The sequence below is a fragment of the Vidua macroura genome, chromosome 2, assembly GCF_024509145.1.
Source record: "Vidua macroura isolate BioBank_ID:100142 chromosome 2, ASM2450914v1, whole genome shotgun sequence".
Taxonomy (NCBI): domain Eukaryota; kingdom Metazoa; phylum Chordata; class Aves; order Passeriformes; family Viduidae; genus Vidua; species Vidua macroura.
The window spans coordinates 11,948,102-11,965,748 of NC_071572.1; the positions used below are offsets into that span (position 1 = coordinate 11,948,102).

Here is a 17,647-nt window from a genome sequence, read left to right on the forward strand (position 1 = left end):
ACAATCGTCCTCCTGAGCACCCAAGGGAGGTAAAAAAACTAAACCAAACCCAACCAAATCAAACCAAACAACAACAAAAGAAAACCAAGAACCATCACACACTACTACATTCCACCTAGCACTGAAGAAGTTCTTCAAATCTTAAATCACAAAGCAGCATGGCCAAAGGCAGAAGGATCTGAGATTTCAGTAAATTAGAGAGTGTTTCCTTTGCACACACAGTATGACAAACTGCCCTCTTGGTGATACACCTAATTGAAGCTTTACACAGGAGAAGCATGCAAAAACTTCAAGATCCCATGGTACAGTAAGGTATGATACAAACATTTCCATTATAGTTTTTCCTTTTTATTACAGCATCAGGATGAGAAAAAATGCTATATGTCTTATAAAATTTTGTATGTTTTTTCTTTTGCTGGACAGCAATTATATTACTTTCCCAAAAATAAATTTTATTGTATATTTACCATTTTTTCCTTGCATTGGTTAATCAGATGAAGAGGATACAGGCAAAAAGTTATAAAATAAAATGGAAAGACAACTGAAGTTATCATTGTCACTTTCAAGTAGCAGGTGACAGCTGGACTTTTTTTTAGATCCTTAAAAATGGATGTCTTTGTAAAATTTACTTTAAGATCAATAATGTTTTTACTATATTTGAATTAAGGGGCCTTAACTTCCAGCTTAAAAGTATTAAATCTTAATCAAATAGGACAATCTTAGCCAGACATATTCAAAGGATATCTACATTATCTATCAAGGCTACAGCAGCCTATAAACACGTCAACCTATCGCCAGATCCTCTGCACACAGTCTGTGTATTTCAGTTTTCTTGAGTTTAAATAACCCCAAATATACTTTATTCTCAAGTTTTTATTAAGGAATACCTTACTTTGTGATAGTACTCTGTGTTTGCCTTCCCTACATCAACATTTTCAGCTACTAAAAATATTGGAGACATAATCTGTTTCATTCTGTTGTAACAAATATAATCCATTGAAAATGCAAGGTATACTTCAAGATGTTGCCAAAAATGTATAAAGAGCTGTGTTCTCCCCAAGCACCAGTTTACAACTACTACCAACCAGAAGACAAAATTAAATCAGAGACTTCTGGAACAGCACAACAAAAGCTACCTAAAACACTCCGATGCCAAAAGGAAACTTACAACTAACAACAAACCCAATTAACTAATTCAATCAACATGGGATTAAGACTTTCATTAATCCACCAACAAGGAATTAAGGCTTTTATTAAGAATTTAGTTTTCTTTAGTGCAGTATAGCAAGACAGGTTTCAGAAGTAGAATCCTATTTTTTTTCATTACCCAGTGAAAAGCCAAAGAGAGTAAAATTAGAATTTCAGGGTGACAAAGAAAAAATTAATCCAAAACTACCCATCTGTCTGAATACCGACTATTTTTCTTTGCTGAATTAAACTCTTCAACTACGTATTAGATATCCCTTTCAAAAACACATTTTGCTGTCCACTTTTCATGGTTATTAAATTTAATGTGTTTGATCTATTTGTTGTTGCTTAAATCCAAACTCTATGATCTTAATTTCTCAAAGTATATAGTAAAACAGATAAATCCAGTAACCCAACAACACTGACTACAACATAGTCTTTTAAGTAAGTTAAAGAGTTCTGGGAATAAATTTCCTTCAGCAGGTGAAAGGTTATATTCATTTCACATCTGATTTTTTTTCATTAAGTCCACAGAAAACAATAGTCTAAAAATATATAGAAGCATCCAACTCTTCTTGTTGCAGAACTAGAAATCCTCTTAACTGTATTCCAAACCACCATAACAACATCCTGGTGTATACTTGCAAACATTAAACACTTCTTTCCAAGCCACATTGCAACCACAGAGATAAAGATTTACTTACCTGATCCCCTTTTGGTTACAACCTTCAAGCTCTGAGTCAGAGTAGCATACAAGAGAATCAAGTTGGGAATAGGAGCTTTCATCTTCTGTCTTTCCGTGGCTGCTTCCTGGAGTACTAAAAAAGCAGAAACAAACACTGGTTGTACATTGGTGCTGAAACAACCTTGAAGTAAATAATCATAATACTGACATTGTGGAAAAGCTAAATACAATTTTTGTGAGGAATTTAAAGCATTAAAAATGTTTTATCTTTCTGTTAAAAAGTATGCAAACCAAAACAATTTTAAAACAAACACATGCACACACTACATTTAACCCTGGAGTTTAAGCTACAACTTTGTCTGCACATTGAAAATTCATGGGGTCCCTGCTAAAACTTTATAACAGATCTCCTGAAACATCTATTTATTTCTTTTTATCATACAATCTTTTCCACCCACCAACATGAAAAAGAAAATAATGCCCTTCTTCATTAGTTTTGCTCTTATTTATTAATACCACAAATTGAGCAGAAGATTCACAATAAAATGAACATTTGATTTAAATAAAATCTGATCATCTTCTTGGGAACACAGAAAGGAGGAAAATAAGAGCACATCAAAGTACACACCAAAGACACTTGTAACTTCCTTCTAGGTGAGCAAGTTCCCATGCAAGTTCAAACTAACATATTCACAGCACTAAATCAGAAGTGAACATTAATTAGAATGGAGATAAGCAGAGCACTGACTGTGCTTTAGCCTTCACTTCCAACATGTGAATAAAAGATTTGTTTTTCTATTTACTTACTCTGGGTATTAAGTGGTATGAGCTGCTGGTGAAAACAGGGACTAAACATCTTGTTAATCTTGTTAATTCCTCGTATAAGTAAGAGGGTGTCATCTGTCCATGATGATTATCAACTTTCTTTAGGATAGGTTGATAGGGCTAATATCTCATATTTCAGTGTGTTGGAAGAGGAAAGGAGGACAAATCTGCCTATTCAAGCTAGACAGCAGCCTATCTATGCTATCTATATTCATTAGAGTAGCTTACACAAAAATATTCTTGTCTAATGGGAGCGAGAAATGGCTGGGATCAATGGTTCTTTAATATTATAACTAAGACCCAGACTAAACCAATGTGGTTTTGATATTCACCTTCATTAATCATAGCACTGGACAGCAACTGAAAAAATTCTCAGAAGGTGCCACATAGTACAAGTTCTGATTTCTAAAGAGACCATGAATCTTTTGCACTTTCATTGATAATCAGGTTACTGAGTACCCAAGATATCTTTTGAAAGCAATATATTAAAATACCTTCCTCTTAGAAGAGAACAGGTTAGAAATAAGAAACAGCAGGGATATAAAAAAGGGGTATTCTTCCCAATTATGGGAAGAATTGCTTAAAAATTATGACTTCATATATAATCCGTATTAAAGCTTTACATTTCATGACATTTCAGAAATAAGCACAAATCTGTTACATTCATTACTATGTATTTAATAAAGATGAGGAAGTGAAATAATATATTTTGACAACAGTTTGCGATATCTTATTTTTTATAACAATATTTGTACTCACAGAGAAATACAAAAGTATTTGTTTATTCATGGTCTTTTAAAAAGCTTCAGCATTCCAGTATCACAGTGAAAGACTACCTTGCCTACATTCACATGCTACTTCAGAAAATTTAGGCAACTTAGAAATTAAATATAAATATGGGATTGCTAGGAGGTAAATTATGTGTAATACTAACATTTTTAGTAAAGTTTAAAATTTAACAAAGTAGCATGACCACTGGCAGTTGTAAATAATACAGATCTTAAGAAATTTAGGAGCTAGCAACAAAGGTTAATTTTCCAGGGGCACAGTGAGTAGATACCACAATGTGTTATGCCACATTTTACTGCAGACCTTAGTCAAGCTTTCTGAAATCAAAATCTCATTTCTCAGTCACTGCACTAACTGATGCCGTAGGAAATCCTGAAGCTGATATCTTCAGCCTCCAGGGAACTAGCAAGAGTCAACTCCTTGCTCTGTGTGAGCCTAATAAATATTGCCCAAAGAACCACAGGATCTTACTACACAATTACAAATCCAGTAAATAGGTTCAGACTGTGAAAGCATATCCAAACACATCTTTTTTGACCACACATCAAAAGATAATATTGCTGATCACTGTGAATAAATGCAAATATATACATATATTTGCATATGTATGTGTATGCATGTATTGTATTTATAGATATTTGTGTAGGGAAACTGTGGAGTAGCTATAAAGATTCATTCTTTCAAACAAGCCTCAGTAAATGCAATAATATCAATAAGAAACTGTTCAGTAAATGAAAATCTTCTCTTAGTCCATGCATATGTCACTAATTTAAGTTGTCAAGTCAACAAGGGGAACCATTATTATAATAATATAGCAGGAATTGCATTTTAAACATCACCATGGAAGACATTCTCATGTGCATTTATTCCCAGAGATTCAGGTCTAACTTAAATGCATAAGCTAAACTGGCTGCTGCCTACATGACTTGTGATAAATCCCTAGAAAGTAAAGTCTGCTGCTGTCTTTGGAAATACCAGAAAGAACTTACTGCTAAAGGGAAAAAGAAGGGAGGGATGACTTCCAACAGCAGCCACTGGCACCTTTCAGCAATATAAGCAACAAATCAGATCTTACATAGGCTCTCCCCAGAGCCTTCCAACCCTTCTCTTCTGTTTACAGTCCCTTTTGTGAAGGAGGAGACTATTTCTGGTCTTCCCTACATTTTAAAAACCAAATGCCCAACCAAAGAAAATGCAAAGAAGAAAAGATCATTTTCCTGGAGCTGGTGCCTCACAGCTCTGGAAGTTGTCTGGGCGGTTGGGAAATCTGCCTCAGGTTATTCATATGAGTGATTCAAAACAGATATTTAACATCTCTTGTCCTGTGTTCCGGGTGAATGCCTCAGAAATTGACTATTCTAGAAAATGCCACCCTTGTGAAATTGGTTGTGAAAACAAAATAAGCAAGTCAGAAGAAAATATAAAAGGAACATCCCAAGGGGAATCTCACAAGTAGTCAACAAAGTCAACAGAAAATGCCTTCACTGCTGCAATGAATATGCCCCAGGTCTAGACACTATATAACATATTCAGGTAGCTTTTAAACTAGAAAACAAATTAAAAGGCATAATTCTGAGAAGTCAAATTCTTAACACTAAGTGGAGTGTGATATCTCATGCATTGGAAATAACCTTGTTTCAGCAATTAATTTTTTTAAGGAAGAGACTATTTTACTAGTTGCTTATCTAGAATGTATTTCTTTTTTAAAAATAACATTAAAAAATTGTGATTTTAACAAGCAGAACAAGTCTGCTGTTTCTTTAAGCAGTAGTTAGATAGACAGTCTACATATACATCTACAAAAGTCATTTTTATGGTTGTTCTTTTTTCTGATTTTCAGTTACTTCCACTAAAAAGCCAAGACAATGTATGGTAGTTATAAACTTAATTGCTGTTTTCTAAGCTGAATCTATTTTAACATGTTTTACATACCCTTTGGGTATAAGACTACTATACTCCAAGGGTTGATAGTAGACTAAGAAAGTCTTTTAGAACCAGGGATTTTTGGCTGCTTTTTCTTTATACAATACCAAAGATGAAATGTTTTTTCATCTTTAAGCAGTATTCACAACTTCAAATTTTCAGTACTGGGTTGTTTGTTTGTGTGAACCAAAACACTGAAAAAATGTTAAATATTTCTGCAGAAATATATTGCACACAAATTTTAACTGGGCGTATGAATATCTTTTAAAAAAATTCTTTTCTGTAGAAGGTGTCACTGCTTGACACAAAAATGCCATAGCATAGCATTTGCATCAGAAAGTATCTAATTTTCCAGTTGAGACAGAAATAGAAATACAGCTGTATATCAAAACTAACACTTTGGGGAAATGCCAAGAATGCTTTTTCTCTTCAATTGTCATAAATACTCACTGTGAGGAAAATGCATACACATTCCAAAACAGCTCAGCAGACATTAAATTAGCTATAGTAAGGTAGTTCCTGATAAGGCAGGAAAATAGAAAAGAAAAATTTTATTTCCTTATTGTACTTATTATGGGCCTTTCCCAATACTTGAATCAAACTTAACTGAAGTAAGAAATTTTCCATGGGCTCAGTCCCTTAAAATAACTTTAAGGGGATGATTCTCAGTTAGCCTATAACTGCTAGCTGATGTCTGTTGACTAATTATTTGAAAATAATTTTTTTCATACCACTATTCTAACTTTGAAGAATGTTTTTTTATACATGTTAAAAACTGCTCCATTATCTTTCTCCATAATATGCCCTTCAAAGAAAAAGAAAAAAGCAAAAGAATATTGCAATATATCCTCTGAAATCTGCAAGATATTTAGTGACTGTTCTGTGGTAATGACAAAAATGCCTGTTCAGTAATATTCTCTTTTTATGTGGTAGTTCTTTTCTTTACAAATCCCTGAATAGGATGACATTAGATCTCACAAGGTGTAAAGGACAGTTTGGTATGTCCAGAACACAATTCAAATTACAGCTTCATGTTATGAAGTCCCATCCTCTCAGTTTGCTCTCCTCAATTCTCTGTTGTTTATACTTTTTGGGCCTGAAGCTGCAACGGTGTCCTTGGTTCTCAGGCTGGAAAAGGATTGCTTAGTCTGACTAAACTGTGAAGAGAACTTGCTAACACTTTATATGAAGCTCAAACTTACACACGAATGCAGTACAGAATCTAGAAAATATGAAAGCAACAACTTAAGGCATCCGTATCTTCCATCTGAGTTACTAATGAGAAAGACGTTTTCCCTAAAGATGAAGGACAGAAGGATTTGGAGGATGAAGGTCCACTGTGGATATTCTGACAGAATGTTTATACACAAAATAATAACCCCCCCCTTACCATCACTCAGGTTATCAGTTTACATCACAGCAACAACAGTGGTTTTCCACAGCTGATACTTGAAACACAATTTTGCTAACACAAGGTAATCTGAGAGCCTTACACATGACCTGTTTCTAATTTAATGCTTGCCCTATCCTGCCATTTGAGATGTTAGGGAAGTTGTCTGTAATTTTACATTACACTTCATACTACATGAGCTCCCTCTGCACTTTAGAGCTGTGAAAAGGGAGAAACAAGTGTTTCACTTATCCCCTCTCTCTCTCACAGACTAACTGACAAGCCCTTTACACTTCTTCAAACCAGATTTTGACAACCTGTTGTCAGGCCCTGAGATCAGTAGTGGGCCTGAGTGTCCTTGCCTAGCCTACCCTGAGACCTCCCCTGCTGGGCCAGGGACAAGCTCATTCTGGGGATGTCATCCCTGCCTCTGTGACACTGCAGGACTGCCAGGCTCCAGCTCCACCTCTGGCCCCACCTGGATGCTGCCAACACTCGAGGCAGCCCATCTCAGCATGGATTCCTCGCACACATGCTGCCTCCAGCCCTCTCATGTCATCCTCTGCTCCTGGCTAGAGCCCCTGGCCATGGCTCACCACTGCCATGCCAGAGGCTGTTGACAGACCTCATAACCACCCCCCACGTTCAAAGACTGTGAAACTGCATCCCATGGGTGAGCACAGGGTTATGCTAGTGTCACTCTTGGGGTTGGACAGTTCACCTTCACCACACCCTGACACCTTGCTCCTCAAAAGGGTCTGAAATACAGAACAAAGATTCACCAACGTCTGTCTCAAACCTGCTTATTTCAATGGGAGAAAATGCCTCACATTTTAACACTATAAATAACCTGAGAAGAGTTGCTGCTTCCCCTTGAAAATGCATAGATAGTAAACAGTTTTGTGTTTACAGAAATAATGATAAAACACTTTGGAAATTCACTATTTTATCAATTACAATTCTTTTAAGATGTCAGCAGACTATAAGCAAGATCACATATAAAAACATTTGAGTAGCAGCAATTCAGTATCTGAGTGAGATTTCACAGGCAAGTTACTGCCTGACAAAGACAAGAGTCCATATGATGAATATTTCATTTGACTATGAACAAAGACCTGAAGAGAAATATGCATACAAAGGATAAGGCAGCTGTACCATTTAGATACATCACCCTGTGTACCATAATTAAAGCAGATTTTTCTAATTTTCTAGAAAAATTATCATAATTTAATTGGTTTGTAAAGAATTCAAGCATTGATGATATGCAACTATACCAGTGGTGGCTATAGCAGAGCAGCTCTTTCTGCTGTGTTCTGCACCCCATCAATGTAAGTCAATACTGACAATCACATCACAATTTCATAAGCCCTGTTCTATTATTATGAAGAAGAGTAGAAGTGTAAAAAGAAGAAAGGATTGCAAATGGGAATAAAACTTCTCCTGTTAAAATTGTGGAACATTTAACTGCACTGAACAAGATAACTTTGAAACTACCCAGACCCATCATTCCATCTGGGATGGCATTCCTTAGCCCTGCTTAATTTTTAGTGTTGATCTTGTTGCTTTGATCTTGTTTAGCTAGTTTTTGAAAAGCATATCTCAATGCCTTTAATTTCTAGCCAAACTCTGCTTGCTATTTCACTGCCCTAGCACCAACCAGCTACCTAATAATCCTAACACAGGAGAAAACTTTCATTGCTTCAGTGGAAAGCAGCAGATCTATGACTGTTGCTTACCTTCAGCTGTAATCTCAGCCTGCACTGAGTTCCAAGGTCACAAAGCAGTGTGGCTGGCCTAAATAACTACTGCATTTAACTTCTTCACAGACATGTACAGTTTTAAGCTGCTAAATAGTACTGTTTATTAATAGCTGCATTTTATGATTTGACACTAAGAGGAAGTTGATGGTTGTAGAAGAGGCAGAGCTTCCAGTTTACCAATTATGTATTACTAATTATGTATTACTAATGAGAACTCATGAAATACATAATATCTGACCTTAATGCTGCAACATCCTGATAATTAACAATAGGTGTTCCAAAATTAAAATTTCAGCCTATAACAGTGGAAAATATAAATCAAGTAAAGATTTACATATATTCAGGTCACAAGCTAAGTACCACAAGTATCAGGTCAAAACTAAATTGCAGTATATTTAGTATGTTGCTAGCAATTTTCATAGCTGGGAGATATTACAATGATATTCTTCAAAATCTTGATTTGAGAAAAATGATCAAACATAAAAAACCTTTTTAAAAATAACTTCTCTGGAAAATAGTAATATTTTCTCCCACCATGACAAATATTTATGTAGCCTTTCAAAACTGGAATTTCAAATACTCATGGACTGAGAATCACTCTGGTCTTACTTGTGGTAGATCAGGCTTGGAATTCCAAGCTGCTAATTCAAAACCTTCTGTCTAAAAATGGATGAAATACACATCAGAAGTAACAGGAGAAAATACTGTAACCCTGGGACTCTTTCTTTCCTATGGAAGTGTTAAAACTATTAAGCCAGAACTTGTCTCCTTTTGCTTCTTTTTCCAGGCCCCTGGATTTAGCATGCACAGCACCTTGTTTTCTCCAGAAATTATAGAGATTGCTGTCATCAAAATAATTGGAAGAGGCATTTGGGACATGTGGGTTCAACTCCTTCAAATCAAGAAGACTTACAAAATAATGCTTCAATTTCCTGGGCATGTGCTGTACTTCCATAACACATACACACATTGTGTGCTTTCAAAGGAACAGTTTGTGACGAGCAAAATGTTAACTTGTAAAATAAATGCAGCAAATGTTTATGGGTAGCTCATTCAAAACTATTCCGTTAATTTCTGCCCTGTTGTACTGGGTAGAATGATTCCCATCATACTCTAAACATAAAAATGGAGCATTCCATAAAATTTTATCAGCTCCTATTGTGAGAGCCCCCAGGAAGCTTTAAAAGCTCACCAGAAATGCGTCTAATTTCCGCACAATTCAAAACTTAGCATAAGTGTATTTGCCCATGAATCTATGCTATTGACTGACTACTATTATGCCAATAAATCATAAATACAAAATCTATATGAGAATAACACTGCTGAGGTTTTACTTCCTTGAGAAATTATGTCTGAAATAAAAGATTTTTTAGTAGATTATAAAAATACATGCAACAACTGTTGATGCTTATATTAGTTACAGAGGGTTTTGGATTCTAGTACATATTCCCCGCAGGCACACTGAGAAAGAACATGATCACTCCCTCTCCAATAGCAGCCAGCCCAGCCTCTGTAAATGAACTGGGAACACAGGATTTTTTTGATTACTTCTGACCCACAAGAAGTGACAGTCACCTGTCTATTCCTGCCCCTCAGTTGCTTGGGACTGTGTGCTCACACTTGATTGATGGATTAGAAGTGGATGCAGATGTAAGGTAAATTTACTTCACAGGCAGTGAATTTCATACCACACACACAAATCTTATTAACTCTTCATTGATTATAACACCAGGAGATTAATAAAAGCTACAAGAGGTATTAAGTAAACCAGAAGTAAAATGTTTTATGGAATTGCATTACTTTCCCTTTTTTTATTTTCTTTTTACATTTAGTTAAAGGAGATGATTCTCATGAATAATTCCAAAATCAATTCTGTAATGAAAGCGTTCCATTGTTTCATCAAGATGACCAAAGGCCAATACTCTGGAAGGCCAGATACGAAATGGACTTCTACTGTTCCTGTTGTTAGCTCAGCATTATTTATTAATTGTTTACATGATGAGAAAAATACTTTGATTGTTACATTTCCAGATTAAACAAGGTGGGATGAATTGCATTGTTTGAGGTTAGTGACAGTATTGAAAATTATGCTGACAGACTACAGAAATCATATGAAAAAAAATAAAACTCCAGAGAAACAAATGTAAATTGTCAAATTAAGAAGATTTAATCAACCAAATGCAGGGAGAATGAATAACAGCTGGTTAGGTACTGGTTCTGTAGGAAAGGATCTATCAATTATAGCGGATTAGAAGCTGAATACCAGTCAGCCTACATTTCTAAAATAAAATTGATATCCTGAGATGGGCACAGAACAGGGTAATTGTAACCTTAATTGTAACGTTTACCTTCAGGCTCTAAAAATCTTTTAAAAAATACATTCAACATTTATACACAATGACTGAGGACAGCTGACCTTGACACTGGGCAGTGGAATAGTTTCATTCCATACTTTTGCTTGTACGAAACTTCCCCTGAAAATCACAGCTAGATGTCTATGAAGTCCACACATTCTGGAAAACATTTCTTCAAAACAAGCAAACAAACAAGGAATATAAGAGTTGTTTAAAAGAGAGAGCAAGAGTGTAAAGCATAGACAATGGTCAGTTCACCAGTGCTGGCAGCAGCCACTGCTCAGAATGTGTCATTTTGAAACAAATGATGGTACTATGAGGATTCATTCAGCAGCCAGTGCAGTCATAACAGGTAGAAATACTGATTTTGTTTCACCCGTTCAACATTATTTGGAGACAATAAGCATTCCTAGAATAAATACTGCCATTGCTGACATTTGCCCACCATTTTGGAATAAGAAATTCTGAGGTGGATCTAAACGACACATGTGCTTCATTTGCTATGGCATTGTGGCTTATGGCAGTTTGTAGAGATTAAAGAAAAAAAGAAGGGAAGGGAAGGGAAGGGAAGGGAAGGGAAGGGAAGGGAAGGGAAGGGAAGGGAAGGGAAGGGAAGGGAAGGGAAGGGAAGGGAAGGGAAGGGAAGGGAAGGGAAGGGAAGGGAAGGGAAGGGAAGGGAAGGGAAGGGAAGGGAAGGGAAGGGAAGGGAAGGGAAGGGAAGGGAAGGGAAGGGAAGGGAAGGGAAGGGAAGGGAAGGGAAGGGAAGGGAAGGGAAGGGAAGGGAAGGGAAGGGAAGGGAAGGGAAGGGAAGGGAAGGGAAGGGAAGGGTTATAGATGAATAATGAGATGATTGGCTCTCGCAATTAAGGGATGGCTATTGTGTCAATATTAAGAAAAGCTTTAGTGATATATAGTTATGTTCTTGTAGTTTAGATGTCCTCTGTTATCCCCATAGTTCCCTCTTCGCCCCTCTGTATTGTTGCCATCAGACAGCCTGCGTTGTCTATGCCAGGTAAAAACAAGGCATGCACATGTGCTCCTTCCATAGGGCAGGTGGGAATGGAAAAGCTTGTTGCTAAGGGGGCGTGGCAAAGAGCTGACTGACAGAACTTGGGAGGGGCCAGGGGTGGCTGATGCAACCCCCAGGGGTAGAAAAGACTGAGCGCTCATGTTGAAGATGAACCTGCTACGTGGTACCCACAAAGGCAGTTCCCAGCGCTGCAAATTTTTCCTTATGTAGTCCTTTTGTTGTATTTTTGTCAAGGTTTAATAAACCATTTAAATTTTCAAAGTGAGCAGTTGTCTCTCAGGGAAGGGAAGGGTTTAGAGGAGATGAAAACACACGCATTACATCAGTGTCACTGGTTTATGATACAATGTGGTTTAGGAGAGTGAAAAAAATCAGAGATAAAAGATCTGTTAAATTAAAGATTTTAATTGCTGGTATTGTGTCAAGCAGAGACAATCATGCTTGAAATGCCCCCATAGTAACTTCCATCCTTAGTTTCACTGGAGACAATATAGGGAGAATGTAAGAATTCAAAGTAAGGTGCCTCACAGATCTGCATTAGAGCCCATTTAAACAAAACATACAGGTATAACATCCTTGCTCCAGCCATTAACCATTATTCATTGCCTTGCACATCCTGCTCACAGTTGTACACATTTTACTGTTTTGTGATGCCTAATAGCTGCAATCATTGCATACAATGGGGCCCCAGCTAAAGGAGTCAGGACATTCTATACTGACGTTTGTCCATTTGGGACAAAAGCCTATTTTCTGTTTAATGTGCATGCATTGTCAGTAATTATGTGCAAATGAACAGTTAATGAAAACGAGTGTAGTAAGAAAATCCTGAGGTTTTAGCAATTGAAGATATTAGCATAGCTCTAATGGAACAAGTATTAGCTGTTCACCAAGAAGCGTTTAGCTCTATTATATACAAGCCATTAGATACTGACAGAGATTTGACTATTATCTTGTCTCAATCAACTAACTTAAACTTCTTCATTGTAAGAGTGCTGAGGCACTGAACAGGTTGCCCAGAGAAGCTGTCAGTGCCCATCCCTGGAACTGCTGCAGGCCAGGCTGGACAGGGCTTGGAGCATCCTGGTCCAGTGTAAAGTGTCCTTGCCCAAGGTAGGGCTGGATGAACTTTAACATCCTTTCCAACCCAAACCATTCAATGACTCTATGAACTTCAATTTGCAATATTATTATTTTTTAGAATGTGCTTTGGTCCCGTGTCAGTCAATTAATTTCCAGCTTTTAAAGTAGAAGTCATGATAAGCATTTAGCATTCTCTGGTATACTCTTGGTTTTGTATCTGCTGTCAGACAATCACTGAAACTTTTTATTTTTTATGAAATCTTATAAGCATATGCAGTATTTCAAGATATTTCAGTCTACAATATCTAAAAACTAATTTGCTACAAGGATAGGGTTTTTTTGGTTTTTTGGTTTTTTTTTTTTTAGGTATGTATATTTGGACAGGCAATGTAATTCCTTTAGTTTCACTATGTGTACAAGTTTTTGTCTTTCTTGCAAACTTAAAAAACAGAGTATCAAAAAACTTTGCTGAAACATATAGTAGGTTAAGCAGAGAACAATTCCTAGAGAAATGGAGATGCTGTCTACCCTGACAAAAACCCTAATAATAAGGTTATTTTTAAGCAATTGTTAGGTCTATGCATGTTCAGTGTTACCAGGGCAGAATATATCCCTTTCAATACTACTGATTTGAGGGCTTGTCAATGATAACTACTTTGTCCAGAGAATGCAGAAGAAGATGAGGAACTTATGACTCCTACTTACCAAGATAGGTGACAGCTTATTCTTAGCACTGCTACTGATTCTTATGCCCACACAGATTCATGAAAGCAATTTAATTAGATATGAATTATCAAGGATTCTCAATTGTTTACTTATTGCAGGTCAGGTAATTAGTAAAAAGGCTGCCTCCTGCACAAAAACATCTCGCCTTTTTTTTTTTTTTTTTTTTTGAAAACAGGATTCAATTTACTCTTTTTTTTCAGGAGAACTTGCTAATTATATAGCTAATATAAGTTATTTGTATAGCTAATGTAGCCATATAGCTATGTAGTTATTTATATAGCTAATGTAAGTTAATTATGTAGCTAATGTAGAGTGAAGCTATGGTTTAAACGATGAACAGAGCACCCCAACTTGCATTACAACAGAAATCCTCATTGCCTCCTTCTCAGTTCTGTGACACAAAGCCTACAGGAATGTATATGACAGTACAGGTCAAAGGAACATCAAAATAATCTTTAAATCTCTTACTGCGCTGCATTTATTTTTTTCTTTAAACACAAATTGTGTGAAGCAGTGTCTTCTGCTCTGAGCAGACTCACTGGGGGCACCATGCGGGCTGCATGTCCCCATGGGCTCGGGCTATTGCAGGGCTCCCCACGTCCCACGCCCCAGCCAGGAGCAGCTGTGGCACCGGGGCAGTCGCAGCCCCAGGCACTGGGCACCTCCCATGGGGCCACTCTCAGGGCCAGGTAGTGAAGCCTGAACTCATGGCTCAATTCCTGCACAAACCTGCACACATGCCGCTGCACAGGCCTGTGTATAGAGTAGCTGCACCTGAGTTAATTAAGGCTCTTTAGAGCAACACCAAAATATTATGGAAGTTTATAATCCACTACGCTCTTCTACAGGCTTAATCTTTTCAAACCACATTAAAACATTAACTTTTCATTACTTCTAATAGAAATCCAATACAAAAGGTAGATGACTGTATGTACTGAGGAAAATCTATTTCCAAATTTTGGTTTGATCTACTGAATCAATAGGGTCTTTATTTCTAATGCTATTTTTACTCTGTCCTCCATCATGCTTCTTAAGCTGAGATAAGAGTTGTATGGAGGGCCTTCTGAAGGACCAGCCTGACAGAAATATCAGTATTTTCTCATATACTGGAAATCTGAAGCATTACTCAGAAGCTAGGAGAACTAAAGTATTAACCACATTCAAGAAAAAACATATTTTCTCTACTCTATGTCTGGAAGTACAGGCAACTGCTCCAAGGACAGCAGTTCCCAAAGCAGAGTTAAAAAAACCACTTGTTTGAAGAAAAAGACAAAGAAACCCCCTCCTCACAAAAAAAAAAAAAAAAAAAAAAAAAAAAAAAAAAAAAAAAAAAAACACTATAGGACTTGTAAAGGCTGGGAGAAAGAACTCTAAGAGCACATGGCCAAATACAGCAGAATCAGAGGAGGAGCACATGGAGGCTTGAGGCACTTCTGCAGACACTGCACAATCAAACAGGAGTCTTAAAATATTGTCTTGCTCCATCACGCCCTGCCTGTGATTCCCTTCATCTTGTATATGCATTTTGTGATAGTTAAGAAATTCTAAATGTTGTATTTTCTTTGCTGGTGCATCTCCCAAGACAGGATAACTGGGATCAATGTGGTGGTGTGGCAACTTAGAAGCTTTGCAGAGAGCTCTAAAGAGAGGGTGAAAAGCAGGAAAGTCAGGTTATAATACCTCAGTATAAATGAAGTGGCTAATTAGCAGTGCATGAAACAGAAGGTATGGTACAAGTCAATGCAAGATGCCATTCAGACTCTTCAAGTTTTAAACATAGGGACTTAAAATAATGAAACTCTACAACAGTTTGACAGGTGTCCACCAAAAGAAATTTAACTTCAATTGCCACAGGTAGATGAAAAGATTGATTTGTTAAAGTAAAACAAGTCAGATCCAACATGAAGATTATAGTGTGGGTACATCCTTATGCTTACTTTATTAAATATTTGTCTTTCAAACACATTGAAGAAACATAAATCTTCCCTAGATTTTAACTCCTAATGTTTTCCTGGTTTGATTCTACAGTTGATAAACATCTACTGAGCTGTTCTACTTCCACTTTTGCCTCTACCTGACTTTGGGCCAGCACTGAGCATACATTTATTTCCCTGACCTGTGTGGGCGTGCTATTCGCTTTTGCTGTAAACGAGGAATCTTCAAGGAAGCATCAGATGATGTGAGAGAGAAAGAAGAGATGAAAGTAGGTAGCAGAGCTACAGACATGATCGTTTAGGTTGGCTAGGATTCACTGAATCTTTGGGTTAACTTGCTTACAAAGCTCATGATGCCATCCTTTTATCTTGCTGACTAACCTGACACTGCAATGTCTGAGTGTAGCTTTGCGTCAGCAAAGCAAGTTAGGGGACTGGGCAGTGCATTTGTTAATTCTGGATTTATATCCTGGGATATCAGGCAGCGATGAACTATCTGTATAGTTCACAAACAAGTTGTTCTCTTCAGATAAAACAGTCACCCCAGAAGAGAGTTACATTTTTAGCTTGCTGAGAGGTCCTGACTCCATACATACAAAAAGAGCTCTCCTCAGATATCCAGTGTTTGTGAAGCAGTTTCTGAATTTAAAAGACTGCATTTGAACCAACAAAGCAAAGACCTTGAATTTAAGGGTATGCTTAATAAGACTTTTACTAAACAAACTAAACCCTAGTTTGATTAGTCTACAGTATTTTCATTTTGTAAGTAGATGAGAGAAATATTTTTCAATAAACATGGCCTAAAGAAATTTTGTAGTAGTATGAACCTGACCAAATCAGAATGCTGTCACAGTCATGTTTTTTTTTCTTTTAAAAAGTAAAAATACAGAGATAGAAACACCTTCTCTACCCTGCAGGTCACACTTTTTCTTGGTACAGCCCAGGATAGTTGGCTTTCCGGGCTGCAAGCACACAATAACAGCTCATGTTGAGCTTCTCAACAAGCAACAAGCCTAAGTCCTTCTCCTTAGGGAAGCTTTCAATCCATTCTCTGCCCAGCCTGTATTTGTGCTTGGGATGTATTTGTGATGCTGTGACCCAGGGCAGGACTTTGTGCTTAGCCTTGTTGGACTTCAATAGGTTTGCACAGACCCACCCCTCGAGCCTCTCAAGGTCTCTCTGGATGGCATCCCTGCCCTTCAGCACACTGACCACACAACACAGTTTGGTGTCATTGGCTGACAAACTTGCTGAGGGTGCCCTCAATCCCACTGTCTGTGTCACCACTAAGGTATTAGACAGCTCTGGTCCCAGTACTGACCCCTGAGAACACCACTTGTCACTGGTTTACACTTGGACATCAAGCTGCCAACCACAACCCTTTGAGTGTGGCCATCCAGTCAAGTCTTTATTCACCAAGTGGTCCATCCATCAGATCGATGTCTCTCAGTATAAACACGTGTTTAGACATGGAACAAAGATTGTGACACACACCTAAAGCTGTTGCTGTTATAAGAAGTATTGGCACATATCAATACTCACAATGAAAATAAGCTACAAAAACTTTACTGTAATAATTTAGTAATCCTTTACTGATGTATTTCCTACTGATTTATTAAAAATATATTGTCAAAATTAAATATACAAGATTTTGTTTGGTTGGTTTACCTTAGCTAGAATATTTCATGCATCTCTTCCTCTAAACTGGAGGAACATTAAATGGAGGCTTTGCAATGATGTCCACATATTATCTTCTCTGGTTCAGCATCCACACCAATTTGCTAACTATTTTGTCTCCCCATTGTGGAAAATATCAGTATTACAGCCAAGAAAGTCCTTCCTCTGACTGTTGCTAGTTTAGAATTACTTGGTTTACAGTTTTCTCAACAAGGTTAATTCTCCATTATTTGTGAACATATATAATTCCTAATGGGAGTTTTTTTAGATAACAGGAATGACATCC

At 37.1% G+C, this 17,647-nt stretch overlaps 1 protein-coding gene across 1 annotated transcript in view; it reads right to left on the minus strand.

Annotated features, from left to right (window-relative positions):
- IL1RAPL1 (interleukin 1 receptor accessory protein like 1) overlaps positions 1 to 17,647 on the minus strand; it is a 665,062-nt gene that overhangs the window by 581,988 nt on the left and 65,427 nt on the right. Inside the window, exon 2 of the mRNA XM_053969631.1 lies at positions 1,893 to 2,006. Within this exon, the coding sequence (XP_053825606.1) occupies positions 1,893 to 1,974 (82 nt within the window). The 5' untranslated portion in view covers positions 1,975 to 2,006. The remainder of the gene's footprint in view (positions 1 to 1,892; positions 2,007 to 17,647) is intronic.